At 40.9% G+C, this 25,617-nt stretch overlaps 1 protein-coding gene and 1 pseudogene across 2 annotated transcripts; one reads left to right on the forward strand and one right to left on the reverse strand.

Annotated features, from left to right (window-relative positions):
* Positions 1–8,720: 8,720 nt before the first annotated feature.
* On the reverse strand, positions 8,721–11,313 carry LOC132232857 (metallothionein-4-like; annotated as a pseudogene).
* On the forward strand, positions 11,193–24,673 carry CNIH1 (cornichon family AMPA receptor auxiliary protein 1). 2 transcript variants are annotated; one of them, XM_059695434.1, is made up of 5 exons: positions 11,193–11,392; positions 16,027–16,095; positions 20,463–20,575; positions 21,609–21,752; positions 23,778–24,673. In XM_059695434.1, exons 1-5 carry the CDS (start codon positions 11,312–11,314, stop codon positions 23,803–23,805), a joined length of 435 nt encoding a protein of 144 aa, XP_059551417.1. In that variant the 5' UTR covers positions 11,193–11,311; the 3' UTR covers positions 23,806–24,673. The 2 variants fall into 2 exon arrangements, with proteins under 2 accessions (XP_059551417.1, XP_059551420.1); XM_059695437.1 differs by lacking the exon at positions 11,193–11,392 and adding an exon at positions 15,521–15,578.
* Positions 24,674–25,617: the final 944 nt, after the last annotated feature.

The following is a 25,617-nucleotide window of genomic DNA, read 5'->3' on the forward strand; positions in this document are numbered from 1 at the left end:
TTAGATTAAGATCTAACTGCTGAGCATCAGGGAGGTTTCACACAGTTCTCTAATCTTTACTGACATCTGCTCGTGGGCTACATGAAAGCTCCCTACTGAGGTAACCCTCTCTTCTAATTATAGGAGAGAAAAGGCTGAATGCCGAGGCTGCATCCAGAGGCCACCCTGTGGTGCCCAGACAATGCAGGGCAAGGCTGTGAGTGAGAGAGAGAAGAGTCTGTGTGCGTGTGTGTGACTTCTAGTCTCTATTACCTACACAGCTAAGTATAGATTCTCTTACCCTGGAATGTGAGGTCCTTCATATTTTGGCCAATTCCTTACCTGTAATGCAGAAGCCAAGCCCAAACAGGCCACAGCCCTTTGTTAGGTAGAAATGCCCCAGCTACTGTTTGCTGAAGGGGCAAGTCCTTAGGCAGCTGTTATTTGTCCCAAATGGATGTACTTTCCTGTCCTCAACCCTCTCCCCACCCCTAATACACACATGATTGCTCGCTTCCAGCTCTGCCTGTTAAACCCAAGGGCAGCCTGCTTGTATGATGTTGCCTGACTGGTACCAGAAATGAGCTGGCTAGTCTGTAACTATAAAGTACCTTCAATTCCTGACACTGGGGAGATGATCTCATTCTCTTGAATGAGGCAGTTAGCAGTGGGAGCTGAACTTGGAAGAATGCCATTAGATGGAGACGAGGCCAAGTGCAGCCTACGGAGCAGAGGGAGGATGCTGCCAGCTGGACACTGTAGCATGAAGCAGGCAAGCAGAGACGGCTGAACCGTGAGCCTACACTGAAGAGACACTCCGCCTGTTAGGTTCCTAGTGCCTGCTTGGATCCAGGGCCACTCTTCAGAGTCCCATCTTCCTGAGGCCTGGAGGGTCAGTTCTTTCTGGGTAACTACATGTCTCTCGTTACCAGAAACCCTCCATTCCTTAAGTTGATACATATGGACATATCTGTTAACATGCATACAAAAGTACCTAAGTAGTGCTACCTCTGGTTTCATCTGCCACTATTCCTACATTTACACTAACTCCAGCCTAACTGAACCACCTTTTGCACAAACATGCCCTGGGCTCATTCCCATGCTGCTGCAGGCTGCCAAAACCAAGCTCCAAAAAATCACCTCCAGTGCCATTGAAACCAAGAAGTCTGTTGTACTAAGTATAGTACTTTCTTCAAAAACCCACAAACTTTTATTAAAGAACTAATATCAGAGAAGAACTAGGAAATATAAATAAGCAAAGGGAAGAAAAATTGTACCACCCCAAGAAATTCATTGTGATATTTTTGGTTATCTCCGTGTGGAATACTTGGGCCCCGCCATTTTTCTGGTCTCTCTTAAGAATTATGGAGCCAAAACTGGTTTGGCTCAGTGGATAGAGCGTCGGCCTGTGGACTGAAAGGTCCCAGGTTCGATTCTGGTCAAGGGCATGTACCTTGGTTGCGGGCACATCCCCAGTGGGAGATGTGCAGGAGGCAGCTGATCGATGTTTCTCTCTCATCGATGTTTCTAACTCTCTATCTCTCTCCCTTCCTCTCTGTAAAAAATCAATAAAATATATTTTTAAAAAAAGAATTATGGAATCATGTTCATTTTTTCAGGTAATAAGAATTCCAGTCTAGTCGAATGTCAAAAACTTCAGCATCTTATTTTCTTTAAAGCTCCCTCCCTCCACCCCTCTTCCCCCCTTTTCACCTCCTTCAAGTATGCTGTAGGCTGGGGAAACCCACTATGGAGAGAGGTGTTTCTGTACTTGATTGCTCTGCCTTGCTCCAGTAGGGAGGCCAAAGGAGGCACAATGTAAGGGAGCAGAAAAAGACGGACTAACCTGAAGTGGGTGCCCTCAGGGGTGTGGCCAGTGTTAAATGCCAACTCTTTCCGCCATGGAGAACTTTGGTGAGTTCCCTGCCCAGTCCCCCCTCGGGGGACTTGCCTACAGATCCCTTTACTTGGGCCATTCCTCCTCTGGCTAATGGCTTTATAACTACCCCTCCCAGCTCTTGGCTTCTAGTAGTCAGCTCTATGTCATAGTCCCCTTGCTTCTCCAGGCTGGCGTCTTGAGCAAGGTCCATGTCTGGCCCGTAGGAAACATGCATTTTTGCCTTGCTGCCATTAGCTCTCAGATCTGGGCCCTGCATACCTCTCTGATCTCATTTTGCCGTATTCTCTTAGCCCACGACACCTGAGCCAGGCTGGGCTTATTTCTGCTCCTCAGCCACACAAGCTCAGGCCTTCTCACTAGCTGTAGCTTCCTCCTGGGAAGACTACCCACTTTCCCTCTCTCCCCATATACTGGCTGGTTCCATTCTGAGTGAGCTTAAATGTTGCCTGTCACAGAGGCTTTCTCTGATCATCTATCCTAAAGTAACAACATATTCACCATCATGTCACCTCTGTGTTAATTCTCTGCACAGTACTTACCACCATCTGATATTTTTCTAGTTTATGTAACTGGTCTGATGGACACTCAAATGAAATAGTCCAGTGGTCGGCAAACTGCAGCTCGCGAGCCACATGTGGCTCTTTGGCCCCTTGAGTGTGGCTCTTCCACAAAATACCGACTTCTGCCCATGGGCCACGAAGTTTCAATCGCACTGTACGTGTGCGCCCGCACGTGGTATTTTGTGGAAGAGCCACACTCAAGGGGCCAAAGAGTAGCATGTGGCTCGCGAGCCGCAGTTTACCCACCACTGGAATAGTCTAACAACAATTTTTTGGTTGTTTTGAAAAAACTACCTCTCTTCTTTGTCAACCTCTCTTTTTTCCTCTGGTTAGAAAGCTTCCTTGATGTTATACTATCCTATCTAATAAAAGAGAAACATGGTAATTGGCATACGACCGCTACCCTTCCCATTGGCTAATCAGTGAGATATGCAAATTAACTGCCAGCCAAGATGGTGGCCGGCAGCCAGGCAGCTTAAACTGAACAGGAGGCTTGCTTGCTTCAGTGACGGAGGACTCCAACGTTCCCCGCCTGCCTTGCCGGCCTCTGAGCCTGCAGTTTGAACATTGTAACGAATATAGAAGCTAAACAAAACCCCAGAAACCTGCTTTCAGTGAGCCAGGATCTCAGAGCTGGAGTTGATACAGAGTTTCGATTATAGAACCTAAACAAACCAGATACCTACTTTCAGCAGCAGAGGCCTCAGAGCTAGAGCCAAGCCTCAGAGCTAAAGCTGGCCCAGAATAAAAAAAGAAAAAAAAGAAAAAAGGAGCGGTTGGGAGCTTCAGTCCCAGCCTGAAAACAGCCCTCAGCCCCTCACCCAGACTGGCCAGGCACCCCAGTGGGGACCCCCACCCTGAAGGGTGTGTGACCAGCTGCAAACAGCCATCATCCCCTCATCCAGGCTGGCCAGGCACCCCAGTGGGGACCCCCACCCTGATCTAGGACACCCTTCAGGGCAAACCAGCCAGCCCCCACCCATGCACCAGGCCTCTATTCTATATAGTAAAAGGTAATATGCCTCTCAGCACCGGGATCAGCGGAGCCGCGAGGCCTCCAGGCACCAGGATCAGCATGACAGGGGGCGGCGCCCCAACCCCCTGATCGCCCTGAGGCTCTGTGTGTGACAGGGGGTGGGGCCACAACCTCCCTATCGGTCCTGCTCTGTGCCTGATAGGGGGGAGCTCCCCAACTCCCTGATCGCCCTGCGGCTCTGTGTGTGACAGGGTGCGGCGCCCCAACCCCCCCACCCCACAGGCTCTGCTCTGTGTGTGACGAGGTAGAGCCATAACCTCCCCATCGGCCCTGCCCTGAGTGTGAGAGTGGCAGCACCCCAACCCCCTGATTGGCCCTGCTCTGTGGGTGATAGAGGGCGGTGCCTCAACCCCCTGATCTGCCTTGCTCTGTGCGTGACAGGGGGGAGCTCCCCAACCCCCTGATCGACCCTGCTCTGTGCGTTACAGGGGGCAGCACCCCAACCCCCTGATTGGCCCTGCTCTGTGCATGACAGGGGTGGCGCCGCAACCTCCCCATCGACCCTGCCTTGAGTGTGATGGGGTGCTGCCCCAACCCCCCAATCGGCCCTACCCTGAGCGTGACTGAGGGTGGCATCGCAACCTCCCAATCCGCCTTGCTCTGTGCATGACAGGGGGCGGTGCCCCAACTCCCCAATCGGCCCTGCTCTGAGCCCGACCAGGGGCTGCACCTAGGGATTAGGCCTGCCCTCTGCCACCCGGGAGCAGGCCTAAGCCAGCAGGTCGTTATCTCCCGAGGGGTCCCAGACTGCGAGAGGGCACAGGCCGGGCTGAGGGAACCCCCCCCCCCCGAGTGCACAAATTTTTGTGCACCGGGCCTCTAGTTTTCATAATATTTCAGTTGCATGGTTGTTAAAAGTGCCGTTTCTGCTCATTTAAAATCTCATATTTAGCCAGCACCGGTTTGGCTCAGTGGATAGAGCATCGGCCTGCGGACTGAAGGGTCCTGGGTTCGATTCCGGTCAAGGGCATGTACCTTGGTTGTGGGCACATCCCCAGTGGTGGGTGTGCAGGAGGCAGCTGATCGATGTTTCGCTCTCATCGATGTTTCTAACTCTCTATTCCTCTCCCTCTCTGTAAAAAATCAATAAAATATATTAAAAAAAATAAAATAAAATAAAATCTCATATTTGCTTCCAGCCTCTTCTCCCCCTCAGCACATGCTAAACTTATAGCTCAAGGGAAGCAGGGTGTGGGATGGGTGTCTTCCTGTCTTGCACTGCCACTCTCCCCTACCCCTTGGTGTTGGAGAGAAGGAAGGAGACAGAAAAGATGTTAGCTTAAGTGACTGCCCACAGAAAGCTGACTGTATTCTCCTTGACCGATTACCTTTGCAGCTTGCATGTGCTGCTGATAAGTAGGCTGCTATTCTTTCGCATGTTATTACTTCTCTATTCAACACCGGCTCTGAATACCAAGAGTAGGGCAGAGATTCAAATGGTTCTTTCCCAAAGGCCATCTTTTGGATCTTTGAATGGCTTTGTGAGGTGTCTTTAAGATTTCTCTTTCTACAACTTTTGTTTTGCTTGATGATGTCCTCCCATTTTCTTAGTTTTCAGTGTATTCATTGCTATTTTTCCCCACATACCCTAACAGGTTAGTCAGATGCCCAGCAATTTTTTAAAAATATGTTTTTATTGATTTTTAGAGAGAGGGGAAGGGAGGGGGTGGGGAGGGAGAGAGAGAGAGAGAGAGAGAGAGAGAGAGGTCCCAGTGAGAGAGAAACATGGATCATCTGCCTCCTGCATGCACCTGACCGGGGACATGTGCCCTGACTGGAAATCCAACTGGCAACCTTTCGGTGCACAAGATGATGCCCAACCAACTGAACAACACGGGCTAGGGTGTTCCTTATATATTTTAAAAAGGTAATTGTATATGGTATGTGTCCAATTTTAGGAGTAATAAAATGTATACATTCTCCATTAAAAAACTTCATAAATCTAATTAGTTTCATGATATTTTTCTGAGTGCGTATGTTACGGTTTACTTAACAATTCCCTTATTGTTTGATATGTTGATGGTTTCCAAAACTATTGCTGGAAATATTTTTGTACAAAACACTTTTCTATGCTTTCGATTATTTTTCAAGAGTGTTATACTGAACTGGACTCCCAGAAGCTATGGACAAAGGAGCCTTGCCAACATTGAATACTTTTATTATTTAAAGTATTGCTTAACTTGATTACCAAAATGGCTATCTTTATTTTTAAGTTTGCTTTTCTTTGATTACTTTGAATATAAATTACCAAATAGTCAAGTGAGGAGATCTTGACTATTTTCTCACATGTTAGCCAACTACAACTGTAAATTGTATAATCCTATCCCTTGTCCAGTCTTTGACTGGGGTGTTAGAATTTATTTTAGTGAGTTTTCAACCTACAGGGTGTCCCAAAAAATGTATACACACTTTAACAGCTGCTAGCTCAATTTTAAAAATGAAATGTATTTTAATAAAGACTGTATTAAAATGTATTTCAATATACATTTTTAGGGACACCCTATATTTATTAACCCCTTGCCATTTTTTAAAAAATATATTTTATTGATTTTTTACAGAGAGGAAGGGAGAGAGATAGAGAGTTAGAAACATCAATCAGCTGCCTCCTGCACATCTCCCACTGGGGGTGTGCCTGCAACCCAAGTACATGCCCTCGACCGGAATTGAACCCGGGACCCTTCAGTCTGCAGGCCGACGCTCTATCCACTGAGCCAAACCGGTTTCGGCTCCTTGCCATTTTTTTACTGGACATTTCAGCTTTCTTTTTATTTTGGTACTTTTAATGTTTTAAAATTTTTATTCATTTGCATAATTGGTCTGTTGATTGGATGGGTTGTGTGTGTGTGTGTGTGTGTGTGTGTGTGTGTGTGTGATGTAACTCACTGATTTTTAGTTTAGAAAGTATACCCACACCCAGAGATTTGACAACTCTATATGTTCTCTTATCACTTTATGGCTATCCTTGGATTTACCTAATTATGTGACATAAAGTATTTAAATTATTTATGTACCTCAACAAAGGTTTTAACATCACCAAAAATATTTTCCCCAATAATTTGGAATGCCTCCTTTAAAAAGTATTTAATTCTTATATAGAATTGTCTCTTTTTCTAGGATAAGTATACTTATACATTGATATGTTTGCCAATTTTTGTGCCTCAATCATAGTGCTAATTTTTGCAGCACTATAAAATGTTTTCAAAACTCATAAGGCTAATTCTTTCACCTTTATTTTTTTCAAATATTGACATTATTTTCATGTATTTATTTTTTAAGGTGAACTTTAAAATAATTTCGTTCCAAATCTCATTGGGATTTAGGTTACAATTGTAATATAAATTAATTTGGTAATATAAATTACTTGGGGTAATATAAATTAATAAAGATATAAATGATATCTTTAAAAACTTCAATCATCAGAAAACTTCCCCTACCTGGTGAAAGAAATAGACTTCCAAGTCCAGGAAGCACAGAGAACTCCAAACAAAAGGAATCCAAAGAGGACCACACCAAGACACATCATAATTAAAATGCCAAGAGCAAAAGACAAAGAGAGAATCTTAAAAGCAGCAAGAGAAAGAAACCCAGTTACCTACAAGGGAGTACCCATACAACTGTCAGCTGATTTCTCAACAGAAACTTTGCAAGCCAGAAGGGAATGGCAAGAAATATTCAAAGTGATGAATAGCAAGAACCTACAACCAAGATTACTTTATCCAGCAAAGCTATCATTCAGAATTGAAGGTCAGATAAAGAGCTTCACAGATAAGGAAAAGCTAAAGGAGTTCATCACCACCAAACCAGTATTACATGAAATGCTGAAAGGTATCCTATAAGAGGAAGAAGAAAAAGGTACAGATACAAATTATGAACAACAAATACACATCTATCAACAAGTGAATCTAAAAATCAAGTGAATAAATAATCTGATGAACAGAATAAACTGGTGAATATAATAGAATCAGGGGCATAGAACGGGAGTGGACTGACTATTCTGGGGTGGGGGGTGTGGGGGATGCAGGAAGAGACTGGACAAAAATTGTACACCTATGGATAAGGACAGTGGGAGGGGGGGTAAGGGCAGAGGGTGGGGTGGGAACCGGGTGGAGGGGAGCTATGGGGGGAAAAAAGAGGAACAAATGTAATAATCTGAACAATAAAGATTTAATTTTAAAAAAATAAAAACTTCAATCAAGAAAAATATTTTTTTAGGTCTCTTATTTTTCTCAGTAAATGGTATAATTTATTTTCATATTGGTAGCACACACTCCTTGTTGAAGTTTCTGGGTATTCATGTTAATCTGGTCTAGTCATTGGATTAATTATGAGATTACTCATAATAATGGATTGACTGGCTGTACTGTTGAGCCTCATTGAGACTGGAATATGGCTTGGGACTTGGAAGCACCCAGCTCTAGCTCTATGGACAGTTTTCTAATTTTCATATCAAAAGCAGAAGTTTGTTGATCTTTTGCCACTAGGATATTAAAGCATCTCGCTGCCTAGTTCCATGTTCCTGCGGTTGAACCACCTAGCCATTTACTTGTTAATCTTTTCTCATTCTCACTGCTTTGGCTTACTCAAAACCAATTTGACTTCCCTTCACCCATGGCCCATCTTGGCCCTTCCTGCCTCACAGCCACTCTCACATTATAAATTCAGATTCAGTTCCCTTTACAATCCTTTAGGCCTCTGCGTGGTAATGGCTCCTGGCTTTGCTGGTTGCAGAGTACCACATCTTCCCTTGTTAGTTTCCTTCAGCCCTGCCCACACCATTGCACACAGTCCAGAGCATTGCAATGTGGTACATGGCTGGACTGGCACCTGCCCCAGGTCTGGCCTGGCCAGAACACGCCCATCTTCCAAAGGTGAGAGTCCTGCTAATGTTGGAGGTGAGAGATGGAAACTCATTACTGTTCTTCTAGCCTGTGGCCCACTCTGAGAAACAGAATGGAGCTAGTCCAATAGAACTGGAGGAAAATGGATTCTTTTCAAATTATAAACTTTTTACTTACAAAAAGTTACAAAATATTTCTTTCTTCTCCTCCCCCTCCCCCTCCCCCCCCCTCCCCCCCCCCTCCTCCTCCTTGCCACAAGTGAAAACTTTATTGCTCCAAGCACTTTACATGAATGCCACCAACACCTCATTGGGGCAAATATACAAAAAGCACAATCATCTCAACTTCTCAACTAATGCACTGCACAGACGCTTCCCAGGCTGCACCCTCAGCAACACAGATGCATTTCAGTGGCAGCAGCTGCATTTGCTTGAGCTTCCTCTGCAGATGCAGTCCTGGGCACACTTGGCACAGCCCCGGGGGGGGGGGGGGCGGGGGGAGCAGGAGCAGCGGCTTTTTCAACATGTTTCACAGTTGCAAGTTGTGCATTTGCAGTCATCTCTACAGATGCATATTCCTCCAGACAAGCAGGAGCATTGCCTGGGGTCCACGGTCCCCGGTGTCTGAGAGGCGCAGTCTGTGCTGGAGAAGGGAGGCTCTACAAAATGTTTCTAATAACACTATATAAAAAATTAAAAGTGTATAATTGAAAGGTTAAGCACAAAGGAGTGTAAAATTCAAAGGTTAACAAATGATAACACTGACGCCCGTGCGCTCGTTTTCCCAGCCTGATTACCACATGTAGAAGCCCTGGGAATGGTGGTCAGCACTAGCTGAATAGCTCCTCAAATGCTCCAGGACTTGCAGGTTATCTGCAAAAATGTGCTTCTTTTTTCCATGTTTTCCCAAGCCAGTGCAGTCACTAGACTTCCAATGTCAGCTCTCTGACGTTTCAGGGTCTAATGAGGTTGGCGTAAATTGACATGAACAGCAGGTACAAATAGCAACCAAGCAGTGAACGTGTGAAACTTTTGTTTATTATTGATTTTTAATAACCTCCCATTTTTCTTAAAAAACAAACAAACCCACAAACAAACAAGGAGCAGGTCCCCATGAGGAAAGTAGCCACTTTACTTCTGCTGAGACATGGTTTTGATCTACTCGTAAATAGCATGAGTTATTTATGGTCCAGCACACTCTGGGATTCCTCTTACCGTTGGGTTCTGCTGACTGCTTTCTCTTTAGTGCCTCCCCACTTGTGGACTTGCCCTCTGTCGCTGAGTGTCCTTGCATATCTCACAGTCAAACCCCAGAGGGACAAAGGATCTGTGTGGTCAGCAGGAGGATGCTGTCTGCTTTGGCGGAGCATTGTCCAGCTGCCCCTCCTCAGTTTTAGTGTAGATGGGATACATTTGCAAAAACGGGGCTGAATCTCATGGTTTGACTTGGACAATTCCCCGAAAAATGTTTACCCCGAGACCAGAAGGCTGCATCTGCCCCTCATTAGAGTCTGGGTTCTCCTGGACAAATATTGCCCAATGCTGTATTTTGCTATGCTTTCTGTGGCCTGTAGTACCAAACAAGTTTTCTCTGACACCTTTCTTTCTCTCACTATGGTGTCCAGTCAGTCAAATTCTGCTGAACCCATCTCCGAAGCACTACCAAATATGTTCACTCCTTTCCCTCCCGGCTTCCACATCTTTAGTCAGAGCCACGGCCCCTCCTTGCTTCCAATCTCATGATCCTAATCAGGGTCCTGGTGCATAGTTCGGCAGTTTGCATGTTACACACAGGTGGCTGGCCCAGGAGGTTGGTGGGGCTGAAGTACAGCCTGCATTGCTGTGCCCTGCTGTGGACCTCTGTTTATTTGGAGAGAATATCTTTGTGATTTGCACAAAGATGCCACATAATCCTGTCTCTGACAATTGCCACTAGCCATATGTGGCTATTTAAATTTTAATTAATTAAAATAAGTAAAATGTAAAGTTCAATTCCTCAGTCATATTAGCCACATTGCAGATGCCCTGGACAGTGCAGATAAAATTTCCACGATTGCAGGAAGTTCTGCTGGACAGAACTGGATAGACTCTGCTTCTAAACCATTCGCTGTGCAATTTGCTAGCGTGAGCAATCTTTAAGGGAAATCTAAACATGTCCCTCCCTTGCTTAAAAGCCTTCAATGATTTCCGCTCCCGTCAGCAACGATCAGTTAGCAGGTGGTGAATCAATTTTGTGGGTCACAACCAGTATTAAAAACAAAACAGAAACAAAAAGAATAGAACGGAAAGCACGTATGAGTCTTATTGTTTGATGAAATTTTTGTTTCAGCTATATCTGTATTTCCTTGTCTCTATATCCAGACGTCCATCTCTCTATATTTCAAAGTCTATATGATGTTCTACTTGGCTGCAATGGAAAAAGTCACTAAGCTTTTTTTTTCTTTCTTTCAACTCTGTGTCTTTGAATCGTCTCCTTGGACGGCTGATCCCACCTTCTCTTTAATTAGACAACTTTATCTATCCTGCCTTGGATGCTCCAGGGCAGGCTGCATGCCCTCTGATAACTCACCGCAGACTTCCCTTAACGGGGTTAGAATTCTGTCATGATTTATTTAGGTTTATTGCGGGCAGTATACTAAGTTCTTTACGTGCAATTATCTTACGCATATTTGTATTTCAAAGAAGAAGCACAGTACCTGGAACATACTAGGCTCTCATTCAGAAAATATTTGTTCAAAGGATTAACATGGTAGGGCAGGAAAAATCAATCAGCTGTGCGGACAATATAAGTGCGACGCGGACTTCTGCCATCAGAGGGCGCCGGCGCACCCGGGCCAGTGCGCAGGCGCGCTGGGAGGGCGGGTGCCGCGGCGGCGGCGGCAGCGGCGGCGGCGGCGGTCTAGGCTGTGGCCGGGGGAAGTGAATGGTTTTACCCAGAGGGCCCTGCGCCGCCTTTCTCCGCTGGCACCGCCGCCGCTCCCTGCTCCTCCTCCCCGGCCATGGCGTTCACGTTCGCGGCCTTCTGCTACATGCTGGCGCTGCTGCTCACCGCCGCACTCATCTTCTTCGCCATCTGGCACGTGAGTAGCCGGCGCCAGGGGTGGGGGGCGGGCGGCGGGGGGGAGGGCGACGCGGCGGCGCTGCCTGTTCTCGCGCCGGGCCCACCGCAGTCGAGGTGGCCATGGACCCCCGAGGTCCGCGCTCCGGAGAGTGGGGCGGGGCGGGTGGCGCAGGCCGCGCCGCCGAGGTCCGAGCCCTCGCTCCGCAGGCCCGGGGCTGCAGGTCCTGGGAGGGACGGGCGTGCGGTGGCTCCACGGATGCGCCCGCCGGTCCCGGCGCAGGCCGCGCGCCGCTGCTCTGCTGCCCCCTTGCCGGGAGGGGCGGCCGCCGTCCTGGCGGGCCCTGCGGACCCCGCTTCCAGGCGCGGACGCTCGCCGGCCCACCGCACCCCCGCACCCCCATACACCTGCATCCCCGGGGAGGGCGTCACGGGCTCAGAATCATGCAGTGTACTTAGCGGAATATTAATACAGATTGATTTTCTTTTCGGGTTTCGGCGGGCGTCCGCCCCAGATGAGATAACCTATTTGAGATGAATTCCAGCTCTGCTTCCCAGCACTTGTTGGGTGCCCTTCAAGTAGAATCACTGTTTTCAGGTTGTTTCCTCGTGAACTTTGATGCTGGATTGATTGCTCTGTTGACCTCATCTCCGAACTTTCCCCCTAAATCATACTTTGACCGCAGGTTTCCCAAGAGACAGTTCCCAGCCACCTCTGCGTTCTGGGTAACTGGACTTAGTAAAGGAAGTTTTACTTTGATTTTGAAAATGCTCAGAAACCTTAAGCTTCTAGCCCCCCCCCCTCCCCCCCTTTTTACTAACATGCTGCAGGATAAAAGCACATCCTTACTGGTCCCGGGAAGGAACAAGTAAGTTCCCCGTGACATTAGTTCTGCAAGAGATTTTTAAGGAATTCTGTTCCTCTAGCGCAAAATTAGAAGCAGCCTTCAGGGAATCAGCGTTCATTAAAAATGTATCTTGTATTTGCTTCTGCTACTCCCTCGTCCCCCCTCTGGTCCAGTGACTTCTGGAATATTGATCTTAGTTTGAGTGATTGGGCATGTTCACTGGAATGTGAATTTTAAGTCAGGTTTTATACCCATAGCAAGGATTTGTTTAGGGAACATAAAGCGACAGGGTCATTTAAGTAGCTGCAGTGTCTTGTGCAGAAACAATGTCAAAAGTAGAGTGATATCGCAAATCCATTTCCTTTTGCTCAGGAGTGCGATTATGTTCATAATTGTTACGAACTCGACTGTTAGTGTAGTAGGGAATGCTTATGTGGGCTAAGTCACTGCTCCCTCAAAATGCTTGTCAGTAGGGACCAGTAACTTAGAGAGCATTTTAGGCTCTTGGGTGGAAGAACACTAAATACAGGTAATTTGGGAGGTAGACTATCTCCGTCTTAGTAATAAGCCTCCAGTGAAACTGAAACGTGGTTCCCTTCCATCCGTAGGTGTGGATTTCAGTCACTGCCTGCATGATGGGTGCTCTTTGTTTTCTGAGTGATGTGGATTTTTAGAAGAGAGCTGTGGATGGCTTTTTTACACTTTTTTACAGGTTGGGTTTGGCTTACGGAAAACCTGAACTGCTTTTTTAAAAAATGGGTAATTTAGTTTTAGCTTTGAAATGAATCTGTGTCCGGATGAAGTAGATATAATTTTAAGTCCTGTTTAGAAATTTAAAAAAATTTGTTTGTATTCCACATATTAGTGGAGAGCTTTTATCCTTAGGGATTTCTTGGTAGTTCAGAGGATTATACATCCCATGGGAACAGATTGAGAATTCTAAATAGATAGATAGATACATAGATAGATAAGATAGATAGATAGATAGTTTTAATTTCCTATCTACTCCAGAACCTTCAGCTTATTTTCTTAGGTAGTTTACATATCTTTCAGAAGACTCATGTGGAAGTTTTAAGTATAAATTCACAAAATCCTGTTTACATTAATCATATGGTAGATTTTTTTAAAAAAATATTTTTATTGATTTCAGAGAGGGAGAGAGAGATAGAAACACCAAAGATGAGAGAGAATCATTGATCGGCTGCCTCCTGCACACCCCCTGCTGGGGATTGAGCCTGAAATGGGGGCCTGTGCCCTTGACAGGAATGGAACCCAGATCCCTTCAGTCTGCAGGCTGACTCTCTATCCACTGAGCCAAACTGGCTGGGGTTGGTAGATGTTTGTATGCTGATGGTCACTTCTGTCAGTTCAGTCCTAATTCATGTGACTAATGCTCTGTGGGGAATAGAGTTGGGAGCACAGATTTGTTTGAAAGCTAAAAATGCAGAAGTCATTCCCTAAAGATGTACATCAGATTCGAAGGTATCCTGAATTGGGTAGTTTGGTATTTTTAGGGATTTATCTGTCTTTATTGTGTTTGCACTTCTGTGGGAAATTTTGTGAACATCTTTGTCCAGACATACAATCACAAAAGATTTGAAATCACAAAAGATTCTTAGTTTAAGAATCTTTTCAGAAGAGTTTTGGAAACTAGCTTATAGCACTTAAATAGAAACCCATTTAGCATCATACTTATTAAAAAATCCCTTAAAATCACCTGAAGGAAGTGTTCAATTAAAAAAAAGGTCAGTTTTAAGACATATGTTTTGTACTATGCTGTTAAATTGATCTTGTTTTAGGCAAGTAATTGTATTTGTGATCATGGTTCTTGTCTTGAACCTTATTACTAAAATGCATTGGGGATATGACAGAGCTAATATCAGGTGAGTGACTAATGCCCATAGATGATGAGAAGTTAGTATCTTCTAATTGTATATTTATATTTTTAACATTTATATGTGTTAGGGATCGTTAGCAGAGGAAAATGCCTTTTGCTGAGTCCTGTACTTTTTTTAGCACCGGGCTATTTTTCTTTTTTCCCTTCTGACATTCAATAAATATTGATTGATCACTTACGTATGTTCCAGGCACTCTTTAGACCCTAGGGCATAGCAGAGAAAAGCTTTGCTTTTATGGAGTTTACATTTAATTATTTTCCTTCTATTCCTATTTTAGTTAGAATTTTTATTAGGTTAGGTTGGTGAGTTTTATAACATCCTAGAAATTAAAAAAAAACACACATTTTTTATGAAGCTAAAAACCTTAATAGGGAAATAAACCAGCATATTAAAATCTAGAAATATATGACTCCATTGGTTACTGGTAATAATGAGTAACACTGTCACATACATAAAGATGCTATTTGTAACCCACCAAAGGGCGGATTAAGTTCTGTTTCCCAGGTAACTAGTGGCAGCAACTAAAATATCTCCCCCATAAACTTGGTGCCTTTGCCTTCTTATTTTGACACCTATCTTAGCATCACAAAGTGGGACATTGCCCCAGTTTGATTTTTTAGTACATTTTGACTTTGAAGCTCTCTGTTTAGTGACCCTACATGTTAAAGCCACAATTCTCTAGAGTCTGGACAACAGCATTTTTGCCATGCATTTTAAGTGGATGCCATCTCTCTCCCCTTCTCACATTTATAAGTGTTGCACTCATCACACTGTGAAAAACTGTCCTTACCTGGCCTTACCCTTATACAGTCTTTAGATTGGTGACCAGATAAAATGACCTGCATGAGGTCATGAAAGGAGGTCAGATTGATCGCTTTTATAGTGGCCTTGAACAGGGCTCTGCTCTTTCCTGTATGGTGCCTTCAGGTGAATTGGAACAAGATACTTCTTGGGGCAAAAGAATCCTTCCTCCTGAACAGACACAGCCTCTGGGTGCAGAGTCTAGTGTAGAGCCCATGCCAGGGTGCTTGGCAGCAGGAGCATGGGCTGGCTAGGAGCCCTTGTCCTGTGCAGAAACGGCGCTCCTGTATGTGGTGGTCCTGCCCATGAAGTTGAATAATCCCGTGTTTCTCTGCTCTGAGACCATTTTTTGCATTTCCAGATGGAAGCAGGACTTTGAAATGTATGTGTTTGGGCACAAACGGGAACAAACTGAAGCACGAGAGTCCATCTCCCACTGAACACTGTGACGAGGGAGGGGCACGCACAGATGATTTATTTATTTATTTATTTATTTATTTATTTATTTTATTATTATTATTTATTTTATTTTATTTTATTTTTTTATTATTTTTATTTATTTATTTATTTATTATTTATTTATTTATTTATTTTTTATTATTACACAGATGATTAAAAACACTTCACCCTGATGGGCACAGTCTGGTGGGAGACACAATCTGTATGTAAAAGTGCGAGGAATGCCACATTGGCAGCATTATAAAGCCCTGTGCTCTGTAGAGATTAGACAGTAGGCACTTATATATCTGCCTAAGGGATGAGTTGACATAGGAAAAAGGTTGTTTAGGATAAAGAGTTTTGATGAATAGTTGTGGGTGGGGCGAAGATAATTTCAAGTCAAAATAACTTGAAAGAGGCATAGAAAACAATTGAATATTGAAGGTATTTATCACAGTAATAGATCATGCTAGTGATCATATAAAAATGTTTTCAGTTCTTTAAGTCTGATTCTAGTTACTTATTAGCAGATATTGAGTTTACTGTAAATCGGTGTACATGCAATGTTTGCTTTTTGATTAACTTTATTCAGTTATTATTTGATGGTGGGGCAGGTTTGTTGCATGTTTTTATTAAAGCAAGAGGTCTTAACTGTTGTAATTCTATTTTAGATTATAGCATTTGATGAGCTGAAGACTGATTACAAGAATCCTATAGACCAGTGTAATACCCTGAATCCTGTAAGTTATAATATCAGAGTTTTCTTTAGATTTTAAAACCGTTTTTGCTTTTAACTTGATATAATTTGAAAATGGCCAATATTCTCAGTAGCATGGTATATTTGTACTTTTTGAAACAGACTTTAAAAAAATATTCTTTTTTTCTGTCCTGCTTGACTGTTCTGACTATTATTAATCTGCTGGTGAACTTGTCAGCTGTCATACTAACATTCTTCCAATCTGCTTTTTACATTGTCGGCCAAAGACAGTTGAAAAGGTCAAAAAGATTAAAAGAGTCAAAATTGCATTAAAGGTGTGTACTGCTTTTTAGTTTAATGTTTTTCTGCTACATTCATTTCATGGGGAGGGTTAGGGCATTTGTATTTGTAAAATGTTCTGTTCAGTGTGCTTGTTCATATGCTTGTTGAGGTTTATGCCTTCATGAAATATCATATTTTATGCAAATGCTTGCTGGCCCTGTCAAGTAGGGAAAGCTGTTAAATGCTTATGCATTTAAAAAAAAAATATTATAGCTATAGGCACTTCTATGTTGAATTATTTGGTGCAATGTTTGACAGTTGGTTAACATAAAATGACTTTAATAGATGGTAAGATTATTTACCTGTTGTTATTGTGAGGAAGTCTTTAGTACCCTATCTAGTTTAATCTTTAGTTATGTCTGCTCTGGAATTAATTCTGTTTCAGCTGATGTTTATTCAGAGCGTTTTAGGTAGATAGCTCTGTTCTTTGGCTCTGGAATCTTGCAGTAATGCTGATCTCTGGACGCATGCTGCCAGAATTTTGTGGGTAATTTGTATACAATTATCTACATAGTTATTTCTAATACATACCCACTCTAAATTTCTAAAACAGACCAGTCTTATAGTAGGTTCTGATGGGTTTAATTATAATGTAACTCCATGGTGCTTGGGGGTTCTATGTTTTTACTTCATTTACTTTCCTCATTTAGAAAGATTCCCTTTCAGCCTGTAGGTTTGATTTTACCTAGCAGGTCAGAAACTGAAAGGTGGTTTGTAAGAAAGCAGTGGGTACTTTAAGATATAGTATACTATAATTCAGCTTTAAAAATTACTTCATGAAGATGAGAGCTTGTGTAGACTTCAGTTGTATACAACTGTAATTCATTAGCTTGCTGGAGGGATTTTATTTGGAAAAAGCTCTATAACAGCGATTTTCAACCAGTGTGTAGCAAGAGTTTTTAAAACATGCAATACATGACTATTTAGTCAGGGGCACTGACCTCTTCTCCCTTAGATTGCCAAATAAAAAATGACAACAGCTAAAACAGTAGCCATCGGTGTGAATGAATCAAAATTATAGCTATTTTTTTTTTTTCAGATAGGCAAAATATATCGTTTTTAGTGTGCCACAGAATTTTAGTAATTAGTTTATGTGTGCCACAAGTTGAAAAAGGTTGAAAGTTGCTAGTCTGTAAAGTTAGTTTGCTACTTTATTATTGTTTCTTAGATAAATATGAATGATGGAATAGATTCTAGTTTGGCTTTAAAGAACTGTTACAGTATGCCGAGTATATACATTTAAAAGTATTAACTTACTAATTGTTTCTCTGCTCTTATGAAACAAAATATAAGATGACTGCCTTCTCATTGGAAAGTAATAATGTTCATTGGAAAACATCTTAACACACTATTACAAGAAATTTAGAAACTGAAGTTTCTCCTTTTGACAGTTGTTTAATATTAGTGTTCTGTCTTTGTCTTTTCACTACTTCAAAAAAGCAAATCATGATGAGAATAATAATAGCTGAAATCAGATGAGTGCTTTCCTGGGTCCCAGGCTCTGAGCTGAGCATCTTATCTTGGGTTTTGTCACCCAGTTCTCCTGACAGTTTATTTTCATGCATAGGAGAGTAAACTGAGGCTTAGCGAGATTAAAGCGCCTAGCTCAAGGTTACACAGCTAAGTTAAAACCAGAATTTGAGCCCGACAACCTGATTGTTAAGCTCAAGCTCTTGTATTTTCCTACTTTACTATAAATTTAAGAGGGACTAATTTCATTTTAACATGTGAAATCTGGCTTTTCTTAATGGAAAGAAATTCGCATTTAGAGAAGATGTGTTTGAGATATCCTAATGCTGCAATATGTTGGGAGGAAGTTCTTATACAAGCACAGGTTGTATTTCGGATAGGGTGCCGATAATTGGCTTAATAGCAGTGCATCTGACAGTTTTCCCTATTAAAATTTTGTTTTGACAATTCTGCCAAAGTATGAGGGAAGACAAATATCATTATTTTTTAAAATGTGAGCCTTAACTAGAGAATATATTGATTTGTATTGTAAAGTGCTATCATTTCCGCCATAGTGCATGAGGTATTTTTTTCTGGAAGTTTTTGTATAAATGTTGTTTCCTAAGTGGAATAACTTTTGTGCCACTTATGGGAAAATTTTGTCATTAAAGAACAATCAGAGAGGACTGGTTTTTATGATAGGTGCATAATAAAAGTTTCTGGACTTTTTTTTTTTTTTTTTTTTTTTAGAAGGAGTGTGGCATTTGTTTCATATTAGAACTGGTAGAATTGCAAATTATTTTCACTGTCACTAAAGTATATTGTTTAAGATCAGTAGGGATCATACTTTCAAAATCATTCTCTCCCCATACCTCAGCCTGTAAATTATAGGGCAAAAACTTGGGTGAGAATTCATATTGTTAGATATTAATGGGCTTTTAGAGGGCCAATTTTAATTTTCTTTATTTAAAAGAAAAATCCCATAATTTAAACTAGGATTGTAAACAGCAGCTGTAGTAGAACTCCTAATAAAATGTCTTTTTTTCTTGGTTTGTCCTGGTTGTAGTCAGAGTTTTAAAGATTTCCTATGGACATTTTCTTTAGAGATTGTAGATGTTTAACTTTGATGTTAAGTAAATGCTAGCTTAAAGGTTCATGCTATTTACAAGTTTATATACTTAACTTTGTAGAAAATACCTGGTGGGTGGTGTGGAAAAATTAGTTTTATTGGGATTTCATTTAAAATAGTAATTCATTAAAAACTTCTCTCTATAACTTTAAATTGGAAAAGGTAATTTGGAAGTATTAGAAAATCAGCTTGAATGTAGAGTTAACTATTATTTCTACAGCTATGGTTTCCCCTTAGGAAAGATCTGATAATGTTGAGGATTCATATAATTTTAATTTGGTATGATGCAAACATTTGAGAAACTGCTTTGCAGCTATAACTTGTAGGAAGTTCTTTGGCTGCAACTTGCAATGACAGGTGTTGTTATTTTTTAAAAAATACGTCTTTATTGATTTCAGAGAGGAAGGGAAAGAGAGAGAGAAACATCACTGATGATAGAGAATCATTGACTGGCTGCCTGCTGCATGCCCCACACTGGGGATCCAGCCTGTAACCCCAGCATGTTCCCTGACTGGGAATCGAACTGTGACCTCCTGGTTCATAGGTCGACGCTCAACCACTGAGCTAGCCGGCCGGACCGTGTTGGTATTTTTATTTATAAAAAGTCATTAGGCTGAAATCTTTAGGATGAGAAAGATAATTTAAAACGAAGCATTAACTCCTGGTCAATTTATAAAAAGCATTTTGCTTGAATTGATTTTTCCTCACTTAATACTACCTACTACCAAAAGATTTAGTTTGTTCTTGAGTTCTGAGCTTCTACTGGTCTGCCCATTGGAAAGCAGGCTTAAAGAAACAGTAAGGCCGTGTAAGAATGGAAGCGCAGGAACTGGGGTAAATTCCAGTTTCTTGGGTCAGAGCTCAGTCTTTTCCCTCCTACATTGCAGAAAGCACATCGTTTGTATTTGTGCATATTAGTATTCTTTCCTCCCTGACTGTGCTGAGATTATTGGCTGTTGGCTTTCCATTGAAAAATTACTTGGTGGTAATGTGATGTGGTTTGTTAAATACAGTATATGTAGCATTCTGGGTTTCTGTTAAAGGCTTAAAAACACTAATGTTTAAACTTCTAAAGGGGAGTTTTGTTTATGTGGATTTTTTTATATCATGTTGCATGTGATCAGATATCTCATATTTGTAATTTTATCATTATTGAATGGTGGAAAGAAAAAGTATTCCAGTTGATTAGCAAATAACTAAACAATCTGGGTGGTAACTTTGTATAATATAACCTATTGCTTTAAGAATTCGAGTTTTAAATTTTAGGTTTTATCTTATTCTTTTAGTGCAACCTATATCCTCTTATCCGTTTGCTTATAATCCTGCTTTGGTAAAAAGTTAAATATGGGAATGAAATTCAGTAGTTTCATCTTTGAGTCTAAGAAAACAGTAATTTTTCATTATGGAAACTTGGTTGCCACCTGCTTTCCAAGTTAACAGTTGATTGAATGCCCAGGCATTTTGATGACTGGCTTGTGTTTTTCTTCCAGCTTGTACTTCCAGAGTACCTCATCCATGCTTTCTTCTGTGTCATGTTTCTTTGTGCAGCAGAATGGCTTACCCTGGGCCTCAATATGCCCCTCTTGGCATATCATATTTGGAGGTAATATTTAGATATACTTCTAATACTTGTCCTAATTAAATCATATTCTAGTCTTACTTGCTAGTTACCTAAATAAAAACTGGAAATTAGTTGGCCTTTATTTTAAAAATCAAGTGGATGAGCAAATAACTGATTTACTACACCTCTTAGACTCTGGAGAGTTTGCTTTATTACTCTTTAAATAGGTGTTTTTTAATGAGGCATAACTTACATACAATACTGTGCAAAGTCTGAAGCGTACAGCTCAATGAATTTATACATATGTATACACCCGTGAAACCACCACCAGATCGAGACATACACCAGTTCCAGCCCCAGCCCAGCCTGTTACCCCTGTACTTCCCAAAGAGAACTACTGACTTCTAAAACCTTAATTTTGCCCTTTGAACTTCATACAAATCCAAGTGTACAGTGTGTATCTAACTTCTTTCTCTATGTTTTATGACTTTAATGTGGTTATTTATAAAAGATACTCATATTTCATAACTTTTAAAAGTTCTATCTGATCTATGTAGAATTAAAAGTTTTTTGTCTTAGATGTAAAAATGACATTGCCCTTGATTTTAGGAAATATATACTGAAGAAGTGTTTAAGAGTAAAATGGTATCACATCTATAGCTGACTCTGAAATGGTTAAAAAAAAGTATGCATATTTAGAGATAAAATGAGAGAGAGAAGGATAAAGCAAATATGGTAAGTGTAAACATTTGGAATGTCTGGGTGAAGTGTTCTTGTACCTTTTCTGTAAGTAAAATTATGTTAAAATAAAACGTTAAATCTTATATCCTTTTTACAGTTATTCCTGTTTTTCTTGGATTTGTGATAAAGTGTAGAGGAGACCAGATGTGACTTCTTTAGCTGTCCTGTTCTGCTCATTTAGGGGCTGTAGTTTTAAAATTGAGATGATGAAAGGAAAGAACTCCATCTCTAAAAGTATCCTTTCCTATGTGACCAAACATGAGGGAAAAACCCTCCTTCCCATCCTGAAGGGTTGCTCCCTTTCTGCGTGGCTGATAGACCTTGTTTATTACAGGTATATGAGTAGACCAGTGATGAGTGGACCAGGACTCTATGACCCTACAACCATCATGAATGCTGATATTCTAGCATATTGTCAGAAAGAAGGATGGTGCAAATTAGCTTTTTATCTTCTAGCCTTTTTTTACTACTTATACGGGTAAGTTTAAAAAACAAAATGTGATATTTCAATTTGCTGTCTAAAAAGTTTGCAGGCATTATGATCTTAACACCTTAGAATCCACTTGAAGGATAGCTCAGTGTCTTGAATGTTGGTAACTAGTAATGACAGTGCACACCCGCCAGTTCACATGGAATTTGAATATACTGGTACTTGTCAAGGCAGCCAACTGGTGTGCTGTCAGAAGCAGATAGTTTGGCCAGGCATGCTACTTCCTAAGTTTTCAGGTTCATTTAGTTATTGAAGGACCATCCTCATTCTTCATGGTAAGGTGGTAAGGTGGTAAGGTGGTGGCATTGGGAGGATATGGCTTGGTGAGTTTGCAAAAAAAAGAAAAATCAGTCTCGAGATTGTGTTTAATTTTTTTTCTATCATGCTTCATAAATTGTATATGCTGTGCCCTTTATCTTATAGTTTGCTTGATCTGAATTTGATGAATGAAAGAAGCAGTTCTCTGTTATCGGATGGTGTAATTATCCATTTTTCTCCCTTTCTACCATGATAGACTGATTCATTCCTTTTTACTAGCGTTTCTCAGTCTTGGCACTGGTGACATTTTAGGCGGGTGAATCGAGGTGTGTGCATTGTAGGACACTTAGCAGCATCTGTGTCCACCAGCCAGGAGCATCCCCTCCCCCAGTTGTCTCCTGTGGTGCAAAATTGGCCCTGCCTGAGAAGCACTGCTCTGAGTGTACTGTTGGGGAAATAAAATGGCTACTTATTAAAACTAGGAAAGGACATTGTCAGGTGTGGAAGTATAACTTCTCTTTAAGTGGTATAAATAAACTTTTCTCATCTTTTACTGATTTATATTCAGCTAGAGAGGGCTTTCCATCTGATTTTCAAAATCTGGGGGGAAATTAGCTGTATGAGATGTAATTGTTATAACTAGCTTCCATTTTCTCTCCTCTTTGTTACTTGAAAACTTGCTAAGTATTATATTGCAAGTTTATATTCATAGTTCTCTTTATAGCATATAAATTTCATTGTAGAAAAGGACGCATGAAAGGCTTGACTGGAATATGCCTTTAGAGTTATGATTGTGAAAATACCTCTTTTACTATTATCTACAGATGTCACTCGCATGTGAAACAAAGAAAGTGAATCAGTTCTGAAAAGTGAAGTTCTGTGTGTCATCCCAATTTCTTGTTTTTATTTTTAAGTTTCTGTAACAAATGTCTGGGACAGTGCTAGCGGATAGTAGACAATTAAAACTTTATTGAAAGAAATGAATGATTGGATCAATCACTGGAGATGTATAGTGTGGGAAAATGTTCACCAGGAGGTGGTGGTACTAGGACATTCATTTCCGTTTTAAATTGAGTTTGCACACCTCCTTGGTTTGCATTTTCATTTAGAGATACATGGTTCTGAAGCATGCTATGCCTACATAGCATGTAGAATTGTCTGGCAGTCTTTAAGCCTAAATCAAATGGATATTGCTTTTCATTTTGCTTGTTTGTCCTTTTTTCTTTCCTTTTTTTTTCTTCTTAAATCCGTTGCTGTTGCCTAGAGCCTTTCTCTAATGGGAAAGTTCCTTAACTGACCATTCCTATCTACAAAATGGGGTTAATAGTAGTACTCACCTCTTAGGAGTGCTTGGAGCATTCAAGGAGGTCATGTATGAAGATCTAACAGGGCCTGGCAGGAAGTGACCCCTTGGAGACTCAACTTCTATTAAGAGACTCAACTCCCAAGTGTGGTATTTTGGATTTCTCTAAGCTCAGATCCCCCATTAAGCTTTAGCTGTGCTGTTCTGCTTGCTAAAATGGGAAAGGAACAGGGAACAACTATAGTACATGCACCAAGCTAAGTCCTACCGTAGGCAAAAGTCCATAATTGCCAGTTAAAATCATGTTTGAACTTACTGGTCTTTTATGTTCTGTGATGGTGTAATATGTAATACCAAGACTTGCTTGCTATATAGAATAGACTCAACTTTTTGGCGCGCTTAGTCTTTATAATGAGGAATGTTTGAATTAACAGCCTTTTCCTTCTTTTCAGCATGATCTATGTCTTGGTGAGCTCTTAGAACAACACACAGAAGAAGTGGTCCAGTTAAATGCATGCAAAAAGCCACCCAACGAAGGGATTCTATCCAGCAAGACCCTGTTTCCAGGAGTAGCCTATGGAATCTGACCAGTTACATTAAAAACGACTCCTTATTTTTTAAATGTTTCCACATTTTTTGCTTGTGGAAAGACTGTTTTAATATGTTATACTCGGATAAAGAATTTAAATGAATTACGTATAAATTAATGTAAAGTGATTACCTCTGGTGTTGACAGGTTGGAACTTGCACTCCTTAAGGAACAGCCATGATCCCTTGAATGATTGCATTAATTATTGTCCTTAGTCCATTGGAAACTTTTGTTTATAGGAACTTGTTTTGGTTTTAATGAAATGCCATCTAATTACAAATAGCTATAGATGACCAGGTGCTTCTGATGAACTGAAAATATATATCTGATCTGTGGGAAACTTCATGGATTTCCTCATCTATCATGTAGACGATTATATAGGATACATCAAAAAAATAAGAAGAGTGGGATTTTTCCCCCCTTTAACTTGAATATTATCCCTGTATATTGCATGAATGAGAGATTTCCCATATTTCCATCACAATAATATACTTGCTTTAATTCTTAAGCATAAGTGAATATATAAAAACATACGCTGAATTACTTATGAAGAATGCATTTAAAGCTATTTTAAATGTGTTTGAATTTGTAAGACATTATTATTAAGAAATTGGTTATTAAACTTACTGTCCTAATCTGGTGGTAAAGGTAGTCTTAAGAGTTTGCAAGTACTTCAGATTTATAAAACGGTATGAAAGAGAACATTGTATAACTGCCCTGCTGTTCCTTTAGTGCAATACAATAAAATTCTGAAATTAAGACTTTCAGTGCATTGTTTTAAAGATTACAAATAGCAATTTCCTAAACTTGCTTAACCCACAATAAAGACATATTACTGTCAGTTTTTTTTAAAAAAATAGAATATTACATTGTTTTTTTGTTTAATACTACGTCTGGATCTAAAAAGGAAGATTTTTAAGTGACTAAGCACATTATCTTCTGTTGTCACTTGTCACAATTCATAACCATTGATGGCACAGCAATGTCATTTTTCTTACCAACTTAAAAAAATTGTAGCACTTATAAGTTCTAAATTTTTTTTTGCCTTTTGAAACAGCAGATTTTAAGATAAAATGACTTAATTTTTGTTTAGGCAGTTAAATTATGGCTTGCATGTTTTCATAAGCATTTTTGTGCTGCATTTGGGATGAGGAAGTTAAGGCAATTGAAATAGTGTAAGTGGATAAGTTTCTTAAACAATGAAAACCAATATATAGAAATTGCATACAATGATCAAGGGTGTTTATAGATATCTTTGTAGAAATCTATGAGAAATGCTTCCTCACTTTTGGGAGAGTAGCTGTCACTGTTTGGGATAGGGTAATGGAGGAGAATAATGTTGAAGGAAGAGGATGTAGAAACAGGAGAATGAGAAGAATCACACCATTTCATAATGAGAAGCTTTACAGACCGTGCATATTACAGCCGGGGAACACCTCGAGGGAACTGACTGTTGGTCAGTTCCTGCAGTAAACTATTTGCCGAGTACAGCTAGGCATTGAAAATCCATGCTCTGAATATGAAGAGTCATTCAGTTTCAGATCCACCTGATTGTGTCAGTACCTACTCCTGACTTTTCTTCTTGTTTACAATTACTTGTGATCATCATCAGAGACCCAGCCAAGTCTATCCACCAGATAGGTTTCCTGGGGGCTTTCATAAATAATCCTGTCTAAGTATTTTCAAAACCTTTATAAGTTTTA

This window comes from Myotis daubentonii, chromosome 1, assembly GCF_963259705.1.
Source record: "Myotis daubentonii chromosome 1, mMyoDau2.1, whole genome shotgun sequence".
Lineage (NCBI taxonomy): Eukaryota > Metazoa > Chordata > Mammalia > Chiroptera > Vespertilionidae > Myotis > Myotis daubentonii.